Consider the following 26,059-nt stretch of genomic DNA (forward strand, 5'->3'; position numbering starts at 1 on the left):
AGAACTCGGCATCGGCATAGAAATCCCACAGCAGCGCCGTACGTAAGAATTGCTAAATTAATTAGGGGCCGCCCATAAATGACGTCACGCGATATTGGACGATTTTTTTTGACCCCCCCCCCCCATCGTCACAAAAAGTCAGACCCCCCCTCAAATATGACGTCACAAAGCTCTGCCCCCCCCCCTAAAATTAAACATGCTTCAAATCGCTTTAAACTATTGTCATTGTAGTGCATATTTAATGTGGCGCTGCACTCTGATGTTGTAGGAGAAAACATTTACTAAAAAGTCTGTTTATTTAAGTAGAACGTGTCTATATTTATTTAAAGTTGCGCATTTTAATGTGACGTTACATTTCTTAACCCCCCCCCCCCTCGTCACACATCGTCACAAATACTCTGTGGTTCTTTCGATAAAGTCTACCTACGAGACTTTACCGAAAGAACCAGAGAGTTATGGATTCCTGCAGTCGCGAAAGCTTCAAATCAAGATCGTCACAACTGTCTGACCCCCACCCCCTAGGTGCGTGACGTCATTTATGGACGGCCCCTTATTCTGCACTTTCTCTGCTACCAACGCCCGCACATTCCCACTACCCGCCTTTCACCAGACCGCGTTGACCAGCCTGGTGAAGTATGGTTCAATAGCTCCTCGTGGGTTCGCACAGAGGGCCTTCATCCAGCAGTCGCACGGGTGGGGAACGTCCGGCACGCGGGCCGTCCAAGGCACCGCGAAATCATTTTGAGTCTCTGGCCCTGCCAAGGCAACCGCAGGCGAGACTCGAAATTCAATCAATCTAGGAGCAAACCTGGAAAAAAGCAGTTGCGAGTAGCGACATCATCGTCAGTACCAAGCTAACATCATCACCACACGCCTCGCGCAAAGAGAAGCAGTTCCAGCCCATCGCATTAGGGGCGAGCTCATTAAATGTTTGGCCAAATATAACAGGCAAATTTTTTTATTTAAAGTTGATCATACTGGTAGGAACGAAGTTGTAAACTGAGTGTACCAGCCTGCAATAGATTGTGTCCGTCCGTCCCCTTTCAATACTTTAACGAAGTGAAATCTCGTGCTGTTGGGGTGTAAAAATAAAATTGCGCAAAATTCCAATGTTCCTACCAGCCCACCCTGCGGGGACCTGTTTTTGTCCTCGGCAGAAAAAAAAACACTGTTCCCGGCCCCCTGCCGAGTCGTGGATTTTGCCGCAAGGGGTTTTTCTGCAAACGCGAACAGAATTTGGGCGCCAGAGACGCCGCTGCATCTCGCGCTGTGGCACGGCAGGTGGCGCTGTTGGCCCAAACACAACACCGACAGACGCCACTCGAAAGAGCGTCGTTGGCCTACTCTTCCACGCTGACCGTACGCCTCGGGAAGAGGCCCGAGCGCCCACACTTTACCCCACCGCGCGTGACTTGCCTCGTGACAAGTTACCGGTGGTGCACATTTTGTAACGCTCGTCAATAACAGGAGTCTTCATCTTAAGAGCGAAAATAAACAACTGGCAACGTTTCGGGCAATCGCCCTTAATGTATTTGCTATGAAGAAGGGCCATCGCCCGAACCGTCACCTGTTAACGTAGTATCAAAGTTGAACGCGTGCTCGGCTTGTCTAATTAATAAACGTGAGCCGGCCTCGAACGGTTGGTTCCGATTGGCCGATTTCACACGAACCTACTTAATAAACATGAGGCTGTCATCCCATTGGCCTACATCGCGTAGCGGGCGCCTACACCCCCCCCCCCCCCATGTCAATATGTTAATAGCTCTCTGAAAACCAGCGCTCCTATTGGCTGACGGTCTCCTCGTAGGCGTGGCTACAGCGCTGGTGGGCGGTGACAGTATTGTTGCGCAATATTGTCGATTTCTCGTGCGACTATTGCAACCCTCAGGTGCTTGTGTTGGCAGTCGAAACGTCGTGAGAATTTTATTGTTTCACATATATTTTTTTATTATTTTATTGTTTCCCCTTCTACGTGACTTTACCGAAAAAAACCCAGAATATGAATCGCCGCAGTCACGAAAGCTTTAAATAAAAAAAATATTGCAAACCTGTCAACCCGCATGGTTTAACGCCGTATTTATTCTCACACAGGGAAATTCAGTTTTCAGGTCCATACGGCGTACAGCCGTTTCAATACGGGCAAAAAAAAATGATCATGTCTATTTGTTTGTGGTTCTCCCTTGCGATGAGACGTTGCAGGATGAACGTTGAGATTTATAAGGGGCACGGGGTGACCAATAAGTTCTGAATTGGTCTGTAATAAAGTACGGCACCGATAAGGGGTTGACATGCATGCTATCGTGTGCTATGTTCTCATTTCTATTCGCTTCCTTGCTGTTCGGCTCCTGTCACCGGAACAACCACCGCCATCTATTTGCGCGGCGATTTTAACTTAGGGCGACTCTAGGTGTCCGACAAGGCAACTCGAGATACAGACGGGTTTGTTCGTATCTCTGACAGTTCGTAAGTCGGGCGTTCGTAAGTAGAGGAGTCCCTGTGTGTTTTGTTTGTGCTTTTGTCGTTTCGGTGGCCCGGGTGACTCTTTATCGGTTCTGGATTGTAACATAGCAGCAATCTTTGCTCCCTGGCAGACAAATGCCCCCCCCCAACCCCCCGTGCCCGCTGCCTCCTCCAGGTGACTCTTTCTTGCAAACGAGGCTCGACCTGGTCTCTTGAGTTTTCCCACCTGGTGAGCACAATCAGACTTGGGGCTATTGTCATCGACGGGACCACACTTAGAGCATGCCGCTTGTGACGAGATGTTAACTCCCTCGCCTGGTATGCAGGAGGTCCAGGGAGTTGTTTGCGTGGTCTCACCGTGGTCGCGTGGATTTTTCTTCGCGTCCTCCGAGTTTTCCCCTCCACATTTAGAATCAACATCACGCGTTCAGTCGATTTGGCTGCTATGAATTTCGACGTGGTGATAAGCCACGGCGTTGAGCTATCAAATTGTGGCCAGGTCGCTTCTGAAAAAAAGAGGTTGATAGCTCCAGCGGACCTTACCTGGTAAAATAAAAACAAGTTGTTTATATTCTTGGTTCTTTCGGTAAAGTCACGTTGAAGGGAAACTATAAAATAATAAAATATATATATAAAACAATAAAATTCTCACGTTTCGACTGCAACACAAGCAGTCATCATCAGGTGTGAAAACCAACCGTTGGTTTTCACACCTGTTTTATATATATGAATCACTGCAGTCACGAAAGCTTCAAATCAAAATTTAGGTTGTGTATAGTTTTTCTTTGGGTCTTTCGGTAAAGTCACATAGATAGGTTCAAAGAAAATAACAAAAAAACTCCGACGTTTCGGTCTCAACACAAGCGGACGTCTTTTAACCTATCCACGTGACTTTACCGAAAGACCCAAAGAATATGAATTCCTGCAGTCACGAAAGCTTTTTAAGTCAAGATTTAATTGTTTACAGCTTTAGTAAATGAGAGACAGGATCGCAAGGTGGCCCAGTGGTGACACTTGTGCCTCCTAGCAAGTCAACCGATGTTCCACACCCTACTCGGCCTTAAATTAAAAACTAAATAATAATAGGTGACGTTTAGGGCAATGGCCCTTTCGCACCATACGAAGCACAACCGTGCTGATCGGAGGTGCGGGGGAAGGACAACAAACCAAACACAAAAAATCAGTTATAAAGACATGAGTTTGACAATCTAGATGATGATTTAAAAGTGCATAGCTCTCAGTGGCTTCCTAATATCGGAAGGAAGAGCGTTCCAGACGGCCGCAGAAGCGCATCTGAAAGCGCGCGATGCGGTGAGATCGTCTTTGTTCGATGGCCCAGCCAGAAGCCACTGCTGCCAGGATGACCGGAGTTTGCAGTGACGATGGTTTATGCTTTTTGACGAGATCAGCAGCGAGGTATTGCGGCTCATTTGTGGCAAGCACTTTGTGTGTGTAACGAGTGCGACCTTATTATAATGCATTGGGTTCGGCAACCGCAGGCCAACACAGCTCGACAATGTACTAAACATTTCACATAAATCCCAAGGCGAGGCAAACATACCTGCAAATCACTCGAATGACATTATACACAGCAGAAGCAGCGACATCATCACTGGAAAACAACAACAACTTAGGATCCGATTGAAATACAAAAATTATAGTCTTGTGACTCGCATATCTGTCAACCCCTTATCAGTACCCTACCTTATTACAGACCAACTCAGACTTTATTGGTCACCCCGTGGTGCCCCTTATAAATCTCAACGCTCATCATACAAAGTCCCATCGCAAGAGAGAAACACAAAAAATCGACAAAAATAAAAAAAACATTTGCCCATATTGAAAAGGCGCGTGGACCTCAAAACTCAATTTCCCTGCACAGGAATCGGGTGGTCAAACCGCATGGGTTGACGCGTTAGTATGGACTCGGTAAGGCGTTTCTCGGACAGAGAATCGAAATTGTAGCTCCGATTTAAAGCTAAAAAATAATAAATCTTTAAATCATCCCTTGCACCCCCCCCCTCCAACCGGAGTGAGGAGGGCGTGGCCACGAGGATCGTGGGGGGTGGGTGGTAGGCGGGGCCGCATCATCAGCGCAGAGGGGGAGGTCGTGGGTCCTCATCCGCCCGTACGGGACGAGGAGGAGGGAGGGAGGGAGGCAACGGAGACTCCCGGAGCAAGGCGAGTCCGGAGGAGCGAGCGGGTCCCGCGACCCCGGGAGCTGTCCCCGTCTCCGTTTGGGGGGGGGGGGGACGGGACACGAGGGGGGACATGAGCCAGGTGGAGCGCAGCCCGGCACGGCCATGACGAGCGTCAGGGTGGTCGTCAGGGTGAGGCCTCGCAGCAAGAAGTGAGTTGTGGAGGAACACGTGCGTGTGTGTCCCGTGTGTGTCTGTGTGGGTCTGTGTGTGTGTCTGTGTGAGTCTGTGTCTGTGTGTGTCTGTGTGTGTGTCTGTGTGTCCCGTGTGTGTCCCGTGTGTGTCTGTGTGAGTGTGGGTCTGTGTGTGTCTGTGTGTCTGTGTGTGTCTGTGTCAGTGTGTCTGTGTGAGTCTGTGTCTGTGTGAGTCTGTGTGGGTCTGTGTCTGTGTGAGTCTGTGTGGGTCTGAGTCTCTGTGTGTGAGTCTGTGTCTGTGTGAGTCTGTGTGAGTCTGTGTCTGTGTGAGTCTGTGTCTGTATGGGTCTGTGTCTGTGTGTGTCTGTGTGAGTCTGTGTCTGCGTGAGTCTGTGTCTGTGTGATTCTGTGTCTGTATGGGTCTGTGTCTGTGTGTGTCTGTGTGAGTCTGTGCCTGCGTGAGTCTGTGTATGTATGAGTCTGTGTCACGTCTGTGTGAGTCTGTGTCCGTATTAGTCTGTGCGAGTCTGAGTCTGTGTGAGTTCAAGTCAGTGTAGGTCTGTGTCTGTGTGATTCTGTGTCTGTGTGGGTCTGTGTCTGTGTGAGTCTGTGTCTGTGTAAGTCTGTGTGAGTCTGTGTCTGTGTGTGTCTGTGTGAGTCTGAGTCTGTGTGGGTCTGTATCTGTGTGGGTCTGTGTCTGTGTGAGTTCAAGTCAGTGTGGGTCTGTGTCTGTGTGTGTCTGTGTGAGTGTGTCTGCATGATTCTGTGGCTGTGTGGGGCTGTGTCTGTGTGATTCTGTGTCTGTATAATTCTGAGTCTGTGTGCGTCTGTGTGAGTCTGTGTCTGTGTGAGTCTGTGTCTGTGTAAGTCTGTGTGAGTCTGAGTCTGTGTGGGTCTGTATCTGTGTGGGTCTGTGTCTGTGTGGGTCTGTGTCTCTGTGAGTCTGTGTGAGTGTGTCTGTATGATTCTGTGTCTGTGTGAGTCTGTGTCTGTGTCTATGTGAGTCTGTGTCTATGTGAGTCTGTGTCTGTATGAGTCTGTGTCTGTGTGAGTCTGTGTCACGTCTGTGTCTGTGTGAGTCTGTGTCTGTGTGAGTCTGTGTCTGTGTGAGTCTGTGTCTGTGTGAGTCTGTGTCTGTGTGAGTCTGTGTGAGTCTGTGTCTGTGTGTCTATGTGAGTCTGTGTCTATGTGAGTCTGTGTCTGTGTGAGTCTGTGTCTGTGTGAGTCTGTGTGGGTCTGTGTCTGTGTGAGTCTGTGTGGGTCTGTGTCTATGTGAGTCTGTGTCCCGTGTGTGTCTGTGTGAGTCTGTGTGGGTCTGAGTCTCTGTGTGTGAGTCTGTGTCTGTGTGAGTCTGTGTGAGTCTGTGTGGGTCTGAGTCTCTGTGTGTGAGTCTGTGTCTGTGTGAGTCTGTGTGAGTCTGTGTCTGTGTGAGTCTGTGTGGGTCTGAGTCTCTGTGTGTGAGTCTGTGTCTGTGTGAGTCTGTGTGAGTCTGTGTCTGTGTGAGTCTGTGTGGGTCTGTGTCTGTGTGAGTCTGTGTCTGTGTGGGTCTGTGTCTGTGTGTGTCTGTGTGGGTCTGTGTCTGTGTGGGTCTGTGTCTGTGTGTGTCTGTGTGAGTCTGAGTCTGTGTGGGTCTGTATCTGTGTGGGTCTGTGTCTGTGTGTGTCTGTGTGAGTTCAAGTCAGTGTGGGTCTGTGTCTGTGTGTGTCTGTGTGAGTGTGTCTGCATGAATCTGTGGCTGTGTGGGGCTGTGTCTGTGTGATTCTGTGTCTGTATAATTCTGAGTCAGTGTGCGTCTGTGTCTGTGTGAGTCTGTGTCTGTGTGAGTCTGTGTCTGTGTAAGTCTGTGTGAGTCTGTATCTGTGTGGGTCTGTGCGAGTCTGTGTCTGTGTGAGTCTGTGTCTGTGTGGGTCTGTGTCTGTGTGAGTCTGTGTCTGTGTAAGTCTGTATGAGTCTGTGTCTGTGTGGGTCTGTGTCTGTGTGGGTCTGTGTCTCTGTGAGTCTGTGTGAGTGTGTCTGTATTATTCTGTGTCTGTGTGAGTCTGTGTCTGTGTGAGTCTGTGTCTGTGTGAGTCTGTGTCCGTGTGGGTCTGTATCTGTGTGAGTCTGTGTCTGTGTGAGTCTGTGTCTGTGTGAGTCTGCGTGAGTCTGCGTGAGTCTGTGTCTGTGTGAGTCTGTGTCTGTGTGGGTCTGTGTCTGTGTGAGTCTGCGTCTGTGTGAGTCTGTGTCTGTGTGAGTCTGTGTGAGTCTGTGTCTGTGTGAGTCTGTGTCTGTGTGGGTCTGTGTCAGTCTGTGTCTGTGTGTGTCTGTGTCTGTGTGAGTTCAAGTCAGTGTGGGTCTGTGTCTGTGTGTGTCTGTGTGAGTGTGTCTGCATGATTCTGTGGCTGTGTGGGGCTGTGTCTGTGTGATTCTGTGTCTGTATAATTCTGAGTCTGTGTGCGTCTGTGTGAGTCTGTGTCTGTGTGAGTCTGTGTCTGTGTAAGTCTGTGTGAGTCTGAGTCTGTGTGGGTCTGTATCTGTGTGGGTCTGTGTCTGTGTGGGTCTGTGTCTCTGTGAGTCTGTGTGAGTGTGTCTGTATGATTCTGTGTCTGTGTGAGTCTGTGTCTGTGTCTATGTGAGTCTGTGTCTATGTGAGTCTGTGTCTGTATGAGTCTGTGTCTGTGTGAGTCTGTGTCACGTCTGTGTCTGTGTGAGTCTGTGTCTGTGTGAGTCTGTGTCTGTGTGAGTCTGTGTCTGTGTGAGTCTGTGTCTGTGTGAGTCTGTGTGAGTCTGTGTCTGTGTGTCTATGTGAGTCTGTGTGTATGTGAGTCTGTGTCTGTGTGAGTCTGTGTCTGTGTGAGTCTGTGTGGGTCTGTGTCTGTGTGAGTCTGTGTGGGTCTGTGTCTGTGTGAGTCTGTGTCCCGTGTGTGTCTGTGTGAGTCTGTGTGGGTCTGAGTCTCTGTGTGTGAGTCTGTGTCTGTGTGAGTCTGTGTGGGTCTGAGTCTCTGTGTGTGAGTCTGTGTCTGTGTGAGTCTGTGTGAGTCTGTGTCTGTGTGAGTCTGTGTGGGTCTGAGTCTCTGTGTGTGAGTCTGTGTCTGTGTGAGTCTGTGTGAGTCTGTGTCTGTGTGAGTCTGTGTGGGTCTGTGTCTGTGTGAGTCTGTGTCTGTGTGGGTCTGTGTCTGTGTGTGTCTGTGTGGGTCTGTGTCTGTGTGGGTCTGTGTCTGTGTGTGTCTGTGTGAGTCTGAGTCTGTGTGGGTCTGTATCTGTGTGGGTCTGTGTCTGTGTGTGTCTGTGTGAGTTCAAGTCAGTGTGGGTCTGTGTCTGTGTGTGTCTGTGTGAGTGTGTCTGCATGAATCTGTGGCTGTGTGGGGCTGTGTCTGTGTGATTCTGTGTCTGTATAATTCTGAGTCAGTGTGCGTCTGTGTCTGTGTGAGTCTGTGTCTGTGTGAGTCTGTGTCTGTGTAAGTCTGTGTGAGTCTGTATCTGTGTGGGTCTGTGCGAGTCTGTGTCTGTGTGAGTCTGTGTCTGTGTGGGTCTGTGTCTGTGTGAGTCTGTGTCTGTGTAAGTCTGTGTGAGTCTGTGTCTGTGTGGGTCTGTGTCTGTGTGGGTCTGTGTCTCTGTGAGTCTGTGTGAGTGTGTCTGTATTATTCTGTGTCTGTGTGAGTCTGTGTCTGTGTGAGTCTGTGTCTGTGTGAGTCTGTGTCTGTGTGGGTCTGTATCTGTGTGAGTCTGTGTCTGTGTGAGTCTGCGTGAGTCTGCGTGAGTCTGTGTCTGTGTGAGTCTGTGTCTGTGTGGGTCTGTGTCTGTGTGAGTCTGCGTCTGTGTGAGTCTGTGTCTGTGTGAGTCTGTGTGAGTCTGTGTCTGTGTGAGTCTGTGTCTGTGTGGGTCTGTGTCAGTCTGTGTCTGTGTGTGTCTGTGTGAGTCTGTGTCTGTGTGAGTCTGTGTGGGTCTGTGTCTGTGTGAGTCTGTGTCTGTGTGGGTCTGTGTCTGTGTGAGTCTGTGTCTGTGTGAGCCTGTGTCTGTGTGAGTCTGTCTGTGTGAGTCTGTGTCTGTGTGAGTATGTGTCTGTCTGTGTCTGTGTGGGTGTGTGTCTGTGTAAGTCTGTGTGAGTCTGTCTGTGTGAGTTTGTGTCCGTGTGATTCTGTGTCTGTGTAAGTCTGTGTGAGTCTGTGTAAGTCTGTGTGAGTCTGTGTCTGTGTGAGTCTGTGTCTATGTGAGTCTGTGTCTATGTGAGTCTGTGTCTATGTGAGTCTGTGTCTGTGTGAGTCTGTGTCTGTGTGAGTCTGTGTCTATGTGAGTCTGTGTCTGTGTGAGTCTGTGTCTGTGTGAGTCTGCGTGAGTCTGCGTGAGTCTGTGTCTGTGTGAGTCTGTGTCTGTGTGGGTCTGTGTCTGTGTGAGTCTGCGTCTGTGTGAGTCTGTGTCTGTGTGAGTCTGTGTGAGTCTGTGTCTGTGTGAGTCTGTGTCTGTGTGGGTCTGTGTCAGTCTGTGTCTGTGTGGGTCTGTGTCTGTGTGAGTCTGTGTCTGTGTGAGTCTGTGTGGGTCTGTGTCTGTGTGAGTCTGTGTCTGTATGAGTCTGTGTCTGTATGGGTCTGTGTCTGTGCGAGTCTGTGTCTGTGTGAGCCTGTGTCTGTGTGAGTCTGTCTGTGTGAGTCTGTGTCTGTGTGAGTATGTGTCTGTCTGTGTCTGTGTGGGTGTGTGTCTGTGTAAGTCTGTGTGAGTCTGTCTGTGTGAGTTTGTGTCCGTGTGATTCTGTGTCTGTGTAAGTCTGTGTGAGTCTGTGTAAGTCTGTGTGAGTCTGTGTCTGTGTGAGTCTGTGTCTATGTGAGTCTGTGTCTATGTGAGTCTGTGTCTGTGTGAGTCTGTGTCTGTGTGAGTCTGTGTCTATGTGAGTCTGTGTCTGTGTGAGTCTGTGTCTACGTGAGTCTGTGTCTGTGTGAGTCTGTGTCTGTGTGAGTCTGTGTCTGTGTGGGTCTGTATCTGTGTGAGTCTGTGTCTGTGTGAGTCTGTGTCTGTGTGAGTCTGCGTGAGTCTGCGTGAGTCTGTGTCTGTGTGAGTCTGTGTCTGTGTGGGTCTGTGTCTGTGTGAGTCTGCGTCTGTGTGAGTCTGTGTCTGTGTGAGTCTGTGTGAGTCTGTGTCTGTGTGAGTCTGTGTCTGTGTGGGTCTGTGTCAGTCTGTGTCTGTGTGGGTCTGTGTCTGTGTGAGTCTGTGTCTGTGTGAGTCTGTGTGGGTCTGTGTCTGTGTGAGTCTGTGTCTGTGTGGGTCTGTGTCTGTGTGAGTCTGTGTCTGTGTGAGCCTGTGTCTGTGTGAGTCTGTCTGTGTGAGTCTGTGTCTGTGTGAGTATGTGTCTGTCTGTGTCTGTGTGGGTGTGTGTCTGTGTAAGTCTGTGTGAGTCTGTCTGTGTGAGTTTGTGTCCGTGTGATTCTGTGTCTGTGTAAGTCTGTGTGAGTCTGTGTAAGTCTGTGTGAGTCTGTGTCTGTGTGAGTCTGTGTCTATGTGAGTCTGTGTCTGTGTGAGTCTGTGTCTGTGTGAGTCTGTGTCTACGTGAGTCTGTGTCTATGTGAGTCTGTGTCCGTGTGAGTCTGTGTCTGTGTGAGTCTGTGACTGTGTGAGTCTGTGTCTGTGTGAGTTTGTGTCTGTGTGAGTCTGTGTCTGTGTGAGGCTCTGTCTGTGTGTGTCTGTGTCTGTGTGTGTCTATGTGAGTCTGTGTCTGTGTGAGTCTGTGTCTGTGTGAGTCGTCTGTGTCTGTGTGAGTCTCTGTCTGTGTGAGTCTCTGTCTGTGTGAGTCTGTGTCTATGTGTGTCTATATGAGTCTGTGTCTATGTGAGTCTGTGTCTGTGTGAGTCTGTGTCTGTGTGAGTCTCTGTCTGTGTGAGTCTCTGTCTGTGTGAGTCTGTGTCTGTGTGAGTCTATGTGAGTCTGTGTCTATGTGAGTCTGTGTCTGTGTGAGTCTGTGTCTGTGTGAATCTGTGTCTATGTGAGTCTGTGTCTGTGTGAGTCTCTGTCTGTGTGAGTCTCTGTCTGTGTGAGTCTCTGTCTATGTGTTTCTATGTGAGTCTGTGTCTGTGTGAGTCTGTGTCTGTGTGAGTCTGAGTCTGTGTGTTTCTCTGTCTGTGTGAGTCTCTGTCTATGTGTGTCTGTGTCTATGTGTGTCTACGTGAGTCTGTGTCTATGTGAGTCTGTGTCTGTGAGTCTGTGTCTGCGTGAGTCTGTGTCTGTGTGAGTCTCTGTGTGAGTCTCTGTCTATGTGTGTCTATGTGAGTCTCTGTCTATGTGAGTCTGTGTCTGTGTGAGTCTGTGTCTGTGTGAATCTGTGTCTGTGTGAGTCTCTGTCTGTGTGAGTCTCTGTCTGTGTGAGTCTCTGTCTGTGTGAGTCTGTCTCTATGTGTGTCTATGTGAGTCTGTGTCTATGTGAGTCTGTGTCTGTGTGAGTCTGTGTCTGTGTGAGTCTCTGTCTGTGTGAGTCTGTGTCTATGTGTGTCTATGTGAGTCTGTGTCTATGTGAGTCTGTGTCTGTGTGAGTCTCTGTGTGAGTCTGTGTCTGTGTGAGTCTGTGTCTGTGTGAGTCTGTGTCTGTGTGAGTCTGTGTCTGTGTCTATGTGTGTCTATGTGAGTCTGTGTCTATGTGAGTCTCTGTCTGTGTGAGTCTCTGTCTGTGTGAGTCTGTGTCTATGTGTGTCTATGTGAGTCTGTGTCTGTGTGAGTCTGTGTCTGTGTGAATCTGTGTCTGTGTGAGTCTCTGTCTGTGTGAGTCTGTGTCTGTGTGAGTCTCTGTCTGTGTGAGTCTGTGTCTGTGTGAGTCTGTGTCTATGTGAGTCTGTGTCTGTGTGAATCTGTGTCTGTGTGAGTCTCTGTCTGTGTGAATCTGTGTCTGTGTGAGTCTCTGTCTGTGTGAGTCTGTGTCTGTGTGAGTCTGTGTCTATGTGAGTCTGTGTCTATGTGAGTCTGTGTCTGTGTGAGTCTGTGTCTATGTGAGTCTGTGTCTGTGTGAGTCTCTGTCTGTGTGAGTCTCTGTCTGTGTGAGTCTGTGTCTATGTGTGTCTATGTGAGTCTGTGTCTGTGTGAGTCTGTGTCTGTGTGAGTCTGTGTCTATGTGAGTCTGTGTCTGTGTGAATCTGTGTCTGTGTGAGTCTCTGTCTGTGTGAGTCTGTGTCTGTGTGAGTCTGTGTCTATGTGAGTCTGTGTCTATGTGAGTCTGTGTCTGTGTGAGTCTGTGTCTATGTGAGTCTGTGTCTGTGTGAGTCTCTGTCTGTGTGAGTCTCTGTCTGTGTGAGTCTGTGTCTATGTGTGTCTATGTGAGTCTGTGTCTGTGTGAGTCTGTGTCTGTGTGAGTCTGTGTCTATGTGAGTCTGTGTCTGTGTGAGTCTCTGTCTGTGTGAGTCTCTGTCTGTGTGAGTCTCTGTCTGTGTGAGTCTGTGTCTATGTGTGTCTGTGTGAGTCTGTGTCTGTGTGAGTCTGTGTCTATGTGTGTCTGTGTGAGTCTGTGTCTGTGTGAGTCTCTGTCTGTGTGAGTCTGTGTCTGTGTGAGTCTGTGTCTATGTGAGTCTGTGTCTATGTGAGTCTGTGTCTGTGTGAGTCTGTGTCTATGTGAGTCTGTGTCTGTGTGAGTCTCTGTCTGTGTGAGTCTCTGTCTGTGTGAGTCTGTGTCTATGTGTGTCTATGTGAGTCTGTGTCTGTGTGAGTCTGTGTCTGTGTGAGTCTGTGTCTATGTGTGTCTGTGTGAGTCTGTGTCTGTGTGAGTCTCTGTCTGTGTGAGTCTGTGTCTGTGTGAGTCTGTGTCTATGTGAGTCTGTGTCTATGTGAGTCTGTGTCTGTGTGAGTCTGTGTCTATGTGAGTCTGTGTCTGTGTGAGTCTCTGTCTGTGTGAGTCTGTGTCTGTGTGAGTCTGTGTCTATGTGTGTCTGTGTCTATGTGTGTCTATGTGAGTCTGTGTCTGTGTGAGTCTGTGTCTGTGTGAGTCTGTGTCTATGTGTGTCTATGTGAGTCTGTGTCTGTGTCAGTCTGTGTCTGTGTGAGTCTCTGTCTGTGTGAGTCTGTGTCTGTGTGAGTCTGTGTCTGTGTGAGTCTCTGTCTGTGTGAGTCTCTGTCTGTGTGAGTCTGTGTCTGTGTGAGTCTCTGTCTATGTGAGTCTGTGTCTGTGTGAGTCTGTGTCTGTGTGAGTCTCTGTCTGTGTGAGTCTCTGTCTGTGTGAGTCTGTGTCTGTGTGAGTCTGTGTCTATGTGTGTCTATGTGAGTCTGTGTCTGTGTGAGTCTGTGTCTGTGTGAGTCTCTGTCTGTGTGAGTCTGTGTCTGTGTGAGTCTGTGTCTATGTGTGTCTGTGTCTGTGTGTCTATGTGAGTCTGTGTCTGTGTGAGTCTGTGTCTGTGTGAGTCTGTGTCTATGTGTGTCTATGTGAGTCTGTGTCTGTGTGAGTCTGTGTCTGTGTGAGTCTGTGTCTGTGTGTCTATGTGAGTCTGTGTCTGTGTGAGTCTCTGTCTGTGTGAGTCTCTGTCTATGTGAGTCTGTGTCTGTGTGAGTCTGTGTCTGTGTGAGTCTCTGTCTGTGTGAGTCTCTGTCTGTGTGAGTCTGTGTCTGTGTGAGTCTCTGTCTGTGTGAGTCTCTGTCTGTGTCTATGTGTGTCTATGTGAGTCTGTGTCTGTGTGAGTCTGTGTCTGTGTGAGTCTGTGTCTATGTGAGTCTGTGTCTGTGTGAGTCTGTGTCTATGTGAGTCTCTGTCTGTGTGAGTCTGTGTCTATGTGAGTCTGCGAACCCGGCCTGCTAGGTCGTACCTGGCGTAGCGGTGTGTAGTAATCATCGCCACCGGAGAGACAAAGGCGGCCGGGCGTGCTGCTGGCCACCCACCCTCTTCGTGTGCCGTGCCGGCCTTCAAAGATGTTCGCTGAAGAGCACCTGCCCCTGCAGTCTGTTGAGGCTATACGGGGGATCTTTATATTGTTTGGGTCTTCCGGTAAAGTCTTTTGTGCGTGTGAGTTCGTGATTGTTGTAGTGCCATCACAGTTGGATCTGAGTTGATCAATCGCCTTTCACTCATTGCAGCGATCAATCATCGTCAGCGATCAATCATCGTCAGCGGCGCACTTGAAGCCGCGTGGTGAGAGCATCGTGGTCCCGAAACTCATCATCATCATCTTAAATCGCCATCGCCTGCTCGAGCAGCAACAATTTGAGTTGAATTGATTGTTGGAAACTTCACGCTCGTCACCGTCACCCGTTTGCCATCACCATCTTCTGTCGGTTGTTGTAACCAGCGCAGTTGAGCTTTAATTTAGGATCATCATCATCATCATCCAATGTTCCAGACCGCACCATTCATCAGCCGGAGTCGGCCGATGATGGTCGGGTTGCTCCAGCAGCACAGGCCGAGCTTGAATTGTGCGTTCAAAACTTTCTAAGTCAACGTTGTCATCATCATCATCCTTAAAATGCAATTGCTTAAGTATGAACATTATGCTGGATTGATGAGAATGTTTCAAACTTCCTCAACGTCATCATCCAGACATCACCATGCAGGTGCCTCGTGATAGGTGTCTCTGTTTGGTGTTTGAACATCTTTAACGCCTGTGTTTCTTGCCGGGAGGGGGAAGAAAAAGCAGATTCCATTTCATCACCTCGTCATCGGTTTGCTCAATCGGCGCAGATGAGCTGAGACGATCAGTGTTCCAAACTTCGTAATCAGCATCGGCATCAATCCAGTTGCCATCGTCATTTGTCTAACCAACAGAGTTGAGCTCAACTCATAACTATCATTGTTATCGAATCATCAGTTGTTTCAGCAGCACGTATGAGCTGAATCATCACTAAGTGATGCAATAAGCAATAAGCATCACTTAGTGATGCGGGGGGGTGGGAAAGTAAAGAGTGGTTGTGTTGTTCTGTGGATAGCCTGGTACCCGTCACAGGAACGTGGAATTCCCAACACTGGCTAAGGGCTCTTCATTGATAATGAGCGCCTCTCCAATACTCGCTTGGGCATTTATAAGCTGATATTTGTATCTCACTGTGCAGTGCTGTACTGCATTATGGTGCCGCGTCATATGTACGCTCCCCGCCTTCATAAACGCGCGTTGACACCAGTGTGGTGAAGTATGGTCGGGTAACCCCCACGACTCGTCGGGCGCTGGGAGGCCCTCATCCAGCAGTGGATTGACAAAGGTGCTCGGCATGATTGCGGATTGAGCACGATTCTTATAAGATGACATGGAGTCAACATCAAGATCACCCGAGTTAAACATCATCGTGTCCATGTTTAGATGTTTTTCGTTGTGCTCGGCGCGCGGTGCGCAGTTCCAATGCCGGTTCCGTGGCAGTTGTGGAAATTCCACGTTGCTATGACGGGGGACTAGGCATGCCACAGAACCACTTTTGACTAAATTCTCACAAGGTGATGCTCTCGTTATGTTATGCTACCCTGGAGAGATGATGAGAGGAGTCGACCGCTGATGCTGATTCGAACTTAACAAAGACAAGAGATCCCCTATGTTGACGTTGTCACACTGTTGGGGCAAGTTCCTGTTGTGCCGTATGCACGTTAAACTTCTTTCGCACCGTACGTAGCCAACCGTGCTAAGCGGAGGTGCGGGGAAAGGACAACAAACCAATCAATCACTTACCTACTCACTTACCTAAATGCTCACCCACTCACCGACTCACCCACTCACTCACCTACTCACCCATCCACTTATCTGCCCACCTAATGTACGTTGAACTTTCGCACCGTACGTAGCCAACCGTGCTAATCGGAGGTGCGGGGGAAGGACAACAAACTGAACACATAAAGCAGTTCTAAGGAAATGAGTTTTTAATCTATAATGAGTTTTCAATCTAATTGGTTGTTCCATACATGTAAGCGTGTCATACAGTGGCGAGCTGTTAACTTCCTTTTCTGGTATGCAGGAGGTCGTGGGGTTTGATCCCCACGACCTGACGCCTGCTGTATATTTGCAGTTTGCGTGTCTCTCTCCCCGTGGTCGCGTGGATTTTTCTCTGGGTCCTCAGTTTCCCTCCTCCACATTTAGAATCTAAATGAGTTTAGAGTATTTGGCTGTTGTAAATGTACACGTGATAAGCCACTTTATTGGGCTATCATTTGTGATAGCCGGTTGCTTCTGAAAGAGAGCTATATAGCTCAGTGGGCCTTACCTGGTCAAATAAAAAATGCTTACTTTTTAGTTTAGTTTAAATATGTTTTTTTTGTACATTTTTGTTTAGTTTAAATGTGTTTTTTAAAACTTTTTTTTACTTTTTAGTTTAGTTGAAATGTGTTTCTTTTTACTTATTTTTTACGTTTTAGTTAAGTTTAAATGTTTTTTTACTTTTTATTTTAGTTTAAATTTTTTTTTTACTTTTTAGTTGAAATGTGCTCTTTTAACCTTTTTTTTACGTTTTTGTTTAGTTTAAATGGTTTTTTACTTCTTTTTTTACTTTTTAGTTAAGTTTAAATGTGTTTTTTAAACTTTTTTTCTTTTTAGTTTAGTTTAAATGTGTTTTGTTTTACTTTATTTAAACTTTTTAGTTTAGTTTAAATGTGTTTTTAAAAGTTTTTTTACTTTTTAGTTTAGTTTAAATGTGTTTTTTACTTTTTAGTTCAGTTTAAATGTGTTTTTTTTACTTTTTTAAACTTTTTAGTTTAGTTTAAATGTGTCTTTTAAACTTTTTTCTTATTAGTTCAGTTTAAATGTGGTTTTTGTTTTACACTTTTTAGTTCGGTTAAAATGTGTTTTTTTTACTTTTTTAAACTTTTTAGTTTAGTTTAAATGTGTTTTTAAAACTTTTTTTTAGTTCAGTTTCAATGTTTTTTTTACTTTTTAGTTTAGTTAAAATGTTTTTTTTTACTTATCCCTGAGAGATGCTGCTGTTGTCCCTTCCCTGTTGTTCCTGTTGACAGGGAGGTGCAGTGCACAGAGGAGGTGATCGTGGACGTGAAAGAGAACGTGCTGTCCATCAGAAATGTCAAGGTGCGCCACGCCGCATCTTTCATCACCATCTTTCAACAACGTGATGAGGTCGCACTCGGTGCACACAGAGCACTTGCCGCAAATAAACGGCAGCGCCTCGCCGATCATCACGCGAGCTCCCGGTCTACCTCACAGCAGCGGCGTCTGGCTGGCCATCACCGCATCGCGTCCTTGCTGTGGCCGTCCAGAACGCTCTTTTGATATTAGGAAGCCAATGGAGCTATGCACTTTTACATCGTCGAGATGGAAAACTCATTTGTTCAGAAGTGCTTTTTTTTGTTTAGTTTGTTGTCCTTCCTCCGCACCCCGATTAGCACAGTTTGGCTACGTATGGTGCGAGTGAGGTTCAACATACGTACCCCGTCATCACCATCGGTCATGATCTATCCACTGCTGCGTGAAGGCCTCCCCAAGCTGTCGGCCATCTCGGTCCTGCGATGTGAATAGTTCCCCCATTCCGTATAGTCTTAAACAGACCGCGGGGTTAATGATCCATCCTGCACAAGCTAAATCCATCGCTCCAGCTCCGCGATGGACGCGCTGCCACGCGCAATTCCCTCCTTTGCTCGCCGCTCCGTCTTTAAGTCTCGGCCGCCGACCGAGCCGTTGCCGCTCTCGAGTGGTCCCACGATGCGACAATCCAGCCTGCGCCTGCACACGAGCTGGAATCATCTCGGGCATGTCCCCTCCTTTGGTTGCCGCTCCATCATTTGTCGCGGTGGCGAGGGGGCGCCACGGTGGCTAGGAGATGTTGGCCACCTCGCCTGGTACGCAGGAGGTCGTGCGTTCGATCCCGACCCTGACGCCTGCTGTATATTTGGAGTTTGCGTGTTCTCTCTCCATGTGGTCGCGTGGATTTTTCTCCGGGTCCTCCGGTTTTTCCCCCCACATTTAGAATCAACAACGTGTGCGTTTAGAGTATTTTGCAGCTATGAATTCCCACGTGATAGGCCACTTTTTTGAGCTGTCATTTGTGGCCAGGTTGCTTCTAAAAAAGAGCTATATAGCTCGGTGGGCCTTACCTGGTAATATTTAAAAAGTTTAATTTCGTCTCGGCCTTTGTGGGGTCATGCGTTGTGCTTGCGCTGCTTCAGCGAGAAGTAAAAAAAAGTCGCTCAAACGAGCAATGCGGCGGCACTTGAGCCAGTGGTGGAAATTCCACGTTCTCATCGTGAGGACCAGGGATAGCACAAAATATAAGCCCTCGATATAAACAAAGTATTTTATTTGATTTTGAAATCTTGAAGATGCTGGGGGTTGTTTTAAGTATTTATTTGGGCACTCGCCGTTGATGATGTGTGTTTGACATTCGGACTTGGAGCAATGGCGCAAAAGTAAACCCCTCGATATGAGCTCAATTTTATTTGAATATGCTTTGAAGAAGGTCCGTTACCCAAAATGTCGCCGATTTTACATACGTATATTTTCTTTTAAGGCCACAGTATTATTGACTCGCGTGTTCAGATTTTTTTTTTTGTCAATTGTGCTCGCGCACTACTGACAAAGCAGCAACAGCAGGAGCACCACCAACCAATTTGTTCACCTTTTGTTAGGATTTCAAAATCCGAGATCCCCGCGGTTTATCCTCGTGTTCCTTTGCTCTCCCCGCCCGGCGCGTCGCGATCATCGGCGACCGTGGCTCAGACTTCCCGGTGGAGCGCCGTCGGCAATGGTGGGGGCCGAGACCTCGTCACGGAGTTCCCCTTCGACCGCTGCTTCTGGTCCGTGGAACCGGCGGCGCCGGACTTCGCCTCCCAGCACACGGTAACGATCGGCGCGCGAGATCGCCGCGCGTCTCCCGGACCGGGGAAGTTTCCTCTGCTCCCTCTCGCGCCGCTGTACTCGACGCCCTCTTGACGGCGATGTCTCGAGTGCCGTGATGGGTTTACCCTCGCGCCCTTCACCTGCCCGTCTCGTCGCGCCCTCCGCAGTTATTCGACAAGATCTCTTCTATGAAGGGACTCTCTCCTCCACGCTGGAGGCAGGAGCTTGACTTGAAACCCGTCTCGCTTGAACAAAGTAAGCCGTTGGTCACGCGGATTGGTCCGGTGGATCATAATGCGGACTTTTTATTTTCAGCGCCACGGTTGGAATGTTAAGCTGTCCAACCAATATTTTGGTTTTCTGAAATCACCGTTCATTCATTGAGGGTAAGCCCTGTGATCCCCTGTGTGCCGAGCATCGTTAATTCTGCCTGTGCACACCTGCGAGCGTTATCCCCTCGTGTATTTTTTGGGACTTGTCCCGGTTCTCCGGTTTCCTCGCGCATACGACAGGCGCCTGCACAAAGGGATTGGCCAAAGATTGCAGTGCACGATCCTCGTCAAAATGGGACTTTAAAAAAAAAATCACCGCAGCTTTTCTGTATAAACACAGGACAGTTTGAACTGCCATGTATATTGTTAAAATGTAGTTTTAAACGTAGAAACGAGGGGGTATGCCGTAAGTTTCTTGGCTGCTGTGTTTCGTTTGCCACGCGCAATGCGGCCACCAAGAGGAGTGAGGATAGGGCCTCTGTCAGTCAAACTCTAAAGCTGTTCCCACGCTAATAGTGCCTTCCACATTCCCACGACAAGGCCCAGTCTCATCTTAAGAGCCACGCGGTTTATTCCCACGCTCTCCTATCGCAGTTGCGTCATATGGAATGAGAATCAGAGTCTTTATTTAGACTGGAGGAGGAATCCGATGAGCTATGAAGCTCTTTACTCACAGATGTCCAGTATGGACGGGACAAAAAGTTACAACAGCAAACGAATACAACGATAGGAGTGCGAAATAGAGAAAACGTTAAGCAGGTCACTAAATATAAACAAAAACATATATTTATTAAGTGAGATTTAGCAAGGTAGCAAAAACAACAACAAAACAGTCCCAGACCACACCAAGACAACTCACTTTTAAAAGTTACGTTGTGTATATGTACAGTTTACATTCGGCGTTCTTTTGCACAACACAACGGTAAATAACAATGGCAGGCAACGAGGAGCGCCTGGACGCGTGCCACGTTCCCACAATGCTCCCCCCGCAGCCCCCCACCTCCCTCCACACGGCCCTTCTCCCGAGCGGCTTCACCTTTGGAATGGTTGTTGGCCATCGCCGTGTAAGACCGGTCGTGGTAAAGTGGTGGCCGAGTTTTCTGACCGATGGCGCCGGCCGGCAGTGCTTCGTGTCGGCGGTCGGCTGGCGGGTGGTGGGAGTCGGGATAACCACCCCTGAGGTGCCACAACAACAACAACAAATACCTGGGACATTGAAGTAAACAATTTGTTTACATTTTTACCCGTTAAGCCCCACTGAGCTACACTGTATACCTCTTTGGTCAGTTCAACGAAGTGGCTCATCACGTGCCCAAATACTCCGGAGGAAAATGCCACGCGACCACGGGGAGAGAGGCACTCAAGCTCCAAATGTACAGGGTTATCGCGGCGAGGAAGAATGAGTAGAACATCTCGACGCCGTCGGATGAGGGCACGACGGTCATTTGACAGTGGGCAAGGCGGCATCATCGCGAGCACGCCCCGTCTCAGTCATCGCTTGATGGTCACCGACTGCACGGCGTCGTTTGGCTGAAGTAAAATAAGGTACACGGGACACATCGTGGGACGAAGAAGACCATCTGACGATAGATACTGGAAGAGGGGAGGAGCTGCATGTAAACGCGTCGTCCGCGGAGTGCTTTATATTCTTTGCACAACTTGCAACAACAACAACAAAACAACCGTTGATCTGTGAATGTCCCGGGACAACTCGCAGACGATGCTGGGTAAAGCAGAGACGCAGGTGGCAAGCTCAAGGTCTCCGGAGCCAAGCGCCGGGGCTTCTATTGATGTTTAGCGTCGTCGGGGAGGGAGGCGTGGACCGGGAGGGGAGGGGGTGGAAGAGGGACGGGGAGGGGGGGAGGGAATGCACCGCTGGGATGAGATTTGTGACGGTTGAGTCCCAGAAGGGGACCGGTCCGTGCCCGCGTTTGAAAAGTGCTTTGTGGTGTTGCCGTTGCCGTTGGAGATGGCCATGTGGCCGCGGCGGCTGCCGCTGCTGCGCCGATTCCGGCGTGCAACTGCAAAGCAAAAAAAAAGAATTGACGTCAGTGTTGCTGCGAATTACATTGAGAGACCAAAAACGAAAAAAAAACTCCGCACGCTCAGAGAGGTCGCGCGGACGAGTTGCGATGTGTAAGCGGGCGACGGCAGGACACCTCGCGAGACGGGACGTCGGTCGGCGGGCGAGACGTGACGACGGGAGCGGCACGCGAAAGGAGGGGCGACGCGCGCGACGGAACGTCCACCGTGGAGACGGAGCGATGAAATTAGCTCGTGCCGGATGGATTATTTGTCACATCGTAGTCTGTTAAAGGCTATACCGGATGGGGGGGGGGGGGGGGGGACTCTTCACATCGTAGGAGTGAGAGAGATGGCGACAGCTGTTTGGGAGGCCTTCATCCAGCAGTGGATGGTTCATGGCCAATGCTCAGAATCACAATATTTATTTATACTGGAGTAATACGTTGAGCTATAGGGGGCGGGTAAGAACGTCACGACAACATACAATACAAAAACACGATAGGAGTGCAAAGTATGGGAAAGGTAAACAAATTACTTAAAAAACATACAAGTAAAACTGATCTATTTTTTTTATCTTACCAGGTAGAGTCCACTGAAGGTATTAACTTATTTTTCAGAAGTGACCTGGCCACAAATGATAGCGCAACAAAGTGGCTTACCACGTGGAAATTAACCTCAATGCATGTTTCTAAATGTGGAGGAAAAAAAAAACCGTAGGACCCGGAGAGGAAAAGAAAATCCACACGACCACGGGAAGAGAGACACGCAAACTCCAAATGTGATGACGTCGATGGCGTTGCTCGGGATGACCTGGAGCTTAGTGCCACCTTGCACCGGTCTGCAAGCAGCAGAGGTGCCCGTGTCGGCCCTCTGCGCCGTGCACGAGGTTTGTTGTGAGTGGCAGCTGCTGCTTGCCGCCCTCCGACGTCAACATGAAACTCGACCCTCAACGGGCGACGCGACTGCCCTGCACGTGACCTTGTTGCATCAGTCGAATGTTGCGTAACATCCTCCTCCATTCAACGCTGCAACTTGCTGGCTGTCGCCTGATGAGGCTGGTTGTAATTACCGGCGGCGAAACGTCGGTAGGTTTACTCTCCAAAACTCCGGTGTGCAGAACTCGTAACTATTTGGGCATGCTTTGTCTGCGTGACGAACCTTACTAAATAGCTGTGTCGGGTGGTGGCTTGCTTAAAGGCACAGTTATATTCATGCGATCCAACCCAAAAAAAAACCGTATATTATGGATAACATTGGTCATGAACGCCTACTTGTTGAACTGCAACTTTGTTGCTTGCTTTACAGTGCAGTTGTAAATTTCTGGAGTCGTTAAACTCAGTCGCAGCCCGTGTCGACGTCTCACAAAATGTATTTTTCACGCGCACTGGCGTTAAGCGGCGAGTCGATTCTCGGTCTTTCGGCTTGCCGCCGAGTCGAACGGCAAATTCTCACGGCCAAGTTTAGCACTCGGATACTCGACGTTCCGCTTGCAACTGCGCCAAGCATCTTCAGGACAGAACCCAGGTAGTAGGAATTCAAATCCAGGAAGTCGGAATAAAATCCAAGAAGCCAGATCATTTCACGGTCGAACCCAACAATCTACTACGAGTCGATCGGATATTGTCTGCAAAAACCTACGCGTTAACTTAGGATTGTGTCTGTGTCCAAGCGCATGCCAGGGCTCTCTGTACACCAAGCCTGTCGTAGACAGCCTTTGGATGTCGCCATGCGTTTACATCTACATTAACAAAAACATTTATTTAGAACTGCTTATTGTGTTCCGTTTGTTGTCCTCCCGTAGCACGGTTGGCTACGTATGGTGCGAAAGAAGTTCAACATGCATACACATCCCATTATTCACGAGCGATGTTTATATTTGTTTCTATGTATAACCAGGTTAGGTTGCACAGCCGCAGAGCGGCGGTGTCACCGCTTGGTTCTTGTCGACGATCAATACCTCCATTATATTTAAGTGCGCTTCAGCTCCAATGATTCTCTTCTTCTCAAGGGAGACCCGGGGTAAATTACAGGCAGATGGAAAATATTACAGAGGGGGAGAGAAAAAAAACACATGTCTGATTTAACGGTGGTGAATGACAACAATGAACACGGGGAACAGAGTCCAGTACGGATCATAAGCGATCACATAGCCCGAGGTGAAGCTATGTAGGAGTTGAAAAGCAGCTGACCGCTTCCCTCCCTCGGTTAACATCTCGTTCTAACAAGCGAGAGATTCTCGTGCACACGTGACTCTGCTGCATATCGTTGAGCATCTTATTTTCTGAGCCACAATTTTCCCGCTGTTGGCGACATCCGTTATATACCAGGATAGCCCCGTCTTTTAAGTCTGGTTGGTTCGGCCCTGACGTCAGGGTCATGCGCGTAATACATTTTTTTGTTTAAATGATCCCTGTCCTGCCTCCGCGGTCCAAATGTTTATCCAGTATCGGGCACGTGATGATCACAAGGCCCGGTCTGTGTCCCTGGTGATTTCCACGAGGTTTTGCCTGGCGGCGCTGGCTATGCACGCGAGCTGCAGTCCTCCAGTTTCCCCTGCACATTTAGAATCAAGGGGGGCCGTCCATAAATGACGCACCTAGGGGGTGGGCGGGGCGGGGGGGTCAGACATTTGTGGCGATGTGTGACGAGGTGGGGGGTTGAGAAATGTTAAGTCACATCAACATGCGCAACTTTAAATGAACGTAGACAACTCGTTCTACTGAATTAAATAGACTTTTTAATAAACGTTTTCTCCTACAACATCAGAGTGCAGCGCCACATTAAATACGCGCTACAATGCCAATAGTTTAAAGCGATTTGAAGCATGTTTTATATATTTTTTTTGGGGGGGGGGGAGCAGAGCTTTGTGACGTCATATTTGAGGGGGGGTCCAAAATCGCGTGACGTCATTTATGGACGGCCCCCAACACTCGCTGAGAGTATTTGACTGCTGCTATGAATGTCCCACGTGATGAGCCACTTCGGCGAGCTGTCATTGGTTGATGGCCAGGGTCGCTTCTGAAAGAGAGCTATGAAGCTCAGTGGGCCCACACGTGGCGAAATTAAAAAAAAAAGTAGTTTTCGTTTTATTTTTGCGAAACTCTCCGTCCCGTGGGTGTACGAGGAGGTGCCGTGCGCCCTGGCTGGCCGGCAGAAGGCGGCGGACAGCGAGTGTGGACTCGTCTTCATTCGTTCACTCCGCACGGGATAGAGTGTTGCACCCTCGCACGTGCGGATTTTCTCCGCTGCGCTTCACTTTCCTCCACACAAGTTGGCTTCGTCAGTTTGCCGCTGCTGCCGCCTGCCACACTTGGTTGTCCCTCGCCGCCTGCACCGATGGGCATGGTGGGCCACGTTGCTCGTGCCTCTGAGTCGACCCCCCCCCTCTCTCTGTGTGTGTGCGGGTTGGGGGGAGGGGAGATAGAGGGGGGATAAAGGAGGGAGGGGGGGGCATGGGGGGTCGTGGGGGTCGGGCTGGACCAGGAGTCTTGTGCTACAGCTGTGATGGTTCGTCGCAGCAGCAGTAGCAGCTGCTTCACGAGCACGCGGCCGCCCGTGAGTGGTGGTGATGTTTGGTGGTGGTGGTGATGTTTGGTGGTGGTGGCTGTTGGTGGTGGCTGTTGGTGGTGGTTGGTGGTGGTGGCTGTTGGTGGTGGTTGGTGGTGGTGGCTGTTGGTGGTGATGTTTGGTGGTGGCTGTTGGTGGTGGTTGGTGGTGGTGGCTGTTGGTGGTGGTGGTGATGTTTGGTGGTGGCTGTTGGTGGTGGTTGGTGGTGGCTGTTGGTGGTGGCTGTTGGTGGTGCCGCGTCGCTGGCAATGCGGGGCGACAGCGCCGTCTTTGTCCGCCCGTGTCAAGGTCGAGGCGGCGGTGTTGACTTGGCGGGTGGCGACCGCTCAAGGTGTCGAACCTCCCCCCCCCCTCTAACCCCCCCTCCTCTAAACCCCCCCGCCCCGCCTCTCCCTCCGCCTCTCCTCCCCCTCTTCCCCCCTCCCGCCGCCTCCCCCCCTCTCTCTCCCCCTCGTCTACCCCCTCTCCCACCCCTCTCCCTCCCCCTCTCCTCCCCCTCCGAGCGTCCGTCTCCAGGTGTGGAGGTGGCCGCCGTCTTCGGCCGCCTCGGATCCCCCCGGACCCCCTCCCCCCCCCCGCCTCGTAGCCTCGGGCCGCCGTGGGTCTCGTGTCGCAGTGCGCGGGGGAGCGGTGGCGCAGTGGTTGGCGCTGCCAAAGCCGGCAAACCGCGTTTGTGATTGCCTTAAATGAGTCCCTGGGGTACAGCGGGTAAACATCACCACTGGTGAAACTAAGGCGGCCGGGTGTGGTGTTTTTCACCCATCCTATCATGCACTCGCTAACAGCACTTGGCTTAATAGGTGCTCGCTAACAGCACTTGGCTTAATAGGTGCTCGCTAACAGCACTTGCCCTAGCGGGGCTCTGTGAGCATGCAGCGCCGCCGTGTGTGAACCCTTTGTGTGGTGGTGCACTCTGCTAGTGCACTCTGCTAGTGCACTCTGCTAGTGCACTCTGCTAGTGCACTCTGCTAGTGCACTCTGCTGGTGCACTCTGCGAGTGCACTCTGCTGCATACCCAGCGAGTTAAATTCCCTCGTTTTCTTACGTACGGCTGCTGATGTTGATGATGTTAGACGCAGAGCGACGACTACAATTTGACGTTCAGGGTGGTCGAGCCGAGATAGCTGCGCCAGTGGCATCGCTGCGACGTCTCCTTCCTGACTACGGCTAACATCAGTGGCGGTCATCTGAACTGGTTCTGCCACTCTCCCCCCCCTTCCCCCCGTAGGTCAGATCAGTCTCAAATGAGTAACCCGATGTAAACTGCACCAGATACTCATTCAATCACAACAGACAGAGCGGTTGAGATGGCCTACAATGAGCTCTTCATGTCCTCAAACGCGCAGGACAGCGGCCCTCTTCATGATCTCCGTGAAGGAATTCACACAAAGACCAAGATACACACACAGACAAAGATCCCCCGTATAGCCTTAACAGACTGTTGGGGCAAGTGCTGTTAGCGAACAGCACCTATGAAGGCCGAAACGGCCCAAAAGGGGGTGGATGGCCAGCACCACGCCCGGCCGCCTTTGTCTCCTCAGTGGCGATGTTTACACATTGCACCAGGTACTCATTTGAGGCTGAGTCGACCTAGGGGAGGCTCGGGACCGGTTCAGATATTCGTCACTGGTGTTGGCCGTGAGTGGGAATTGAACTCCGGTCGCCGGGTTCGTAGCGTAGCGCCCAAACCGCTACACTACCGCTCCCCCCGC

At 49.8% G+C, this 26,059-nt stretch overlaps 1 protein-coding gene across 3 annotated transcripts in view; it reads left to right on the top strand.

Annotated features, from left to right (window-relative positions):
- The first annotated feature begins 4,595 nt into the window (after positions 1 to 4,595).
- Positions 4,596 to 26,059, top strand: part of LOC116943328 (uncharacterized) — a 158,806-nt gene continuing 137,342 nt past the window's right edge. For 2 of the 3 annotated variants that reach the window (XM_076067630.1, XM_032956123.2), the window contains exons 1-3: positions 4,597 to 4,810; positions 16,650 to 16,719; positions 18,364 to 18,483. In XM_076067630.1, coding sequence (XP_075923745.1) covers positions 4,764 to 4,810; positions 16,650 to 16,719; positions 18,364 to 18,483 — 237 coding nt within the window. In that variant the 5' untranslated portion in view covers positions 4,597 to 4,763. Of the gene's footprint in view, positions 4,811 to 16,649; positions 16,720 to 18,363; positions 18,484 to 26,059 lie in introns of all 3 variants that reach the window. The other variant, XM_032956122.2, reaches the window with a different exon arrangement.

This window comes from Petromyzon marinus, chromosome 17, assembly GCF_048934315.1.
Source record: "Petromyzon marinus isolate PM22_M1 ecotype Great Lakes invasive population chromosome 17, UKy_Petmar_22M1.pri1.0, whole genome shotgun sequence".
NCBI classification, from domain to species: Eukaryota; Metazoa; Chordata; class Hyperoartia; order Petromyzontiformes; family Petromyzontidae; genus Petromyzon; species Petromyzon marinus.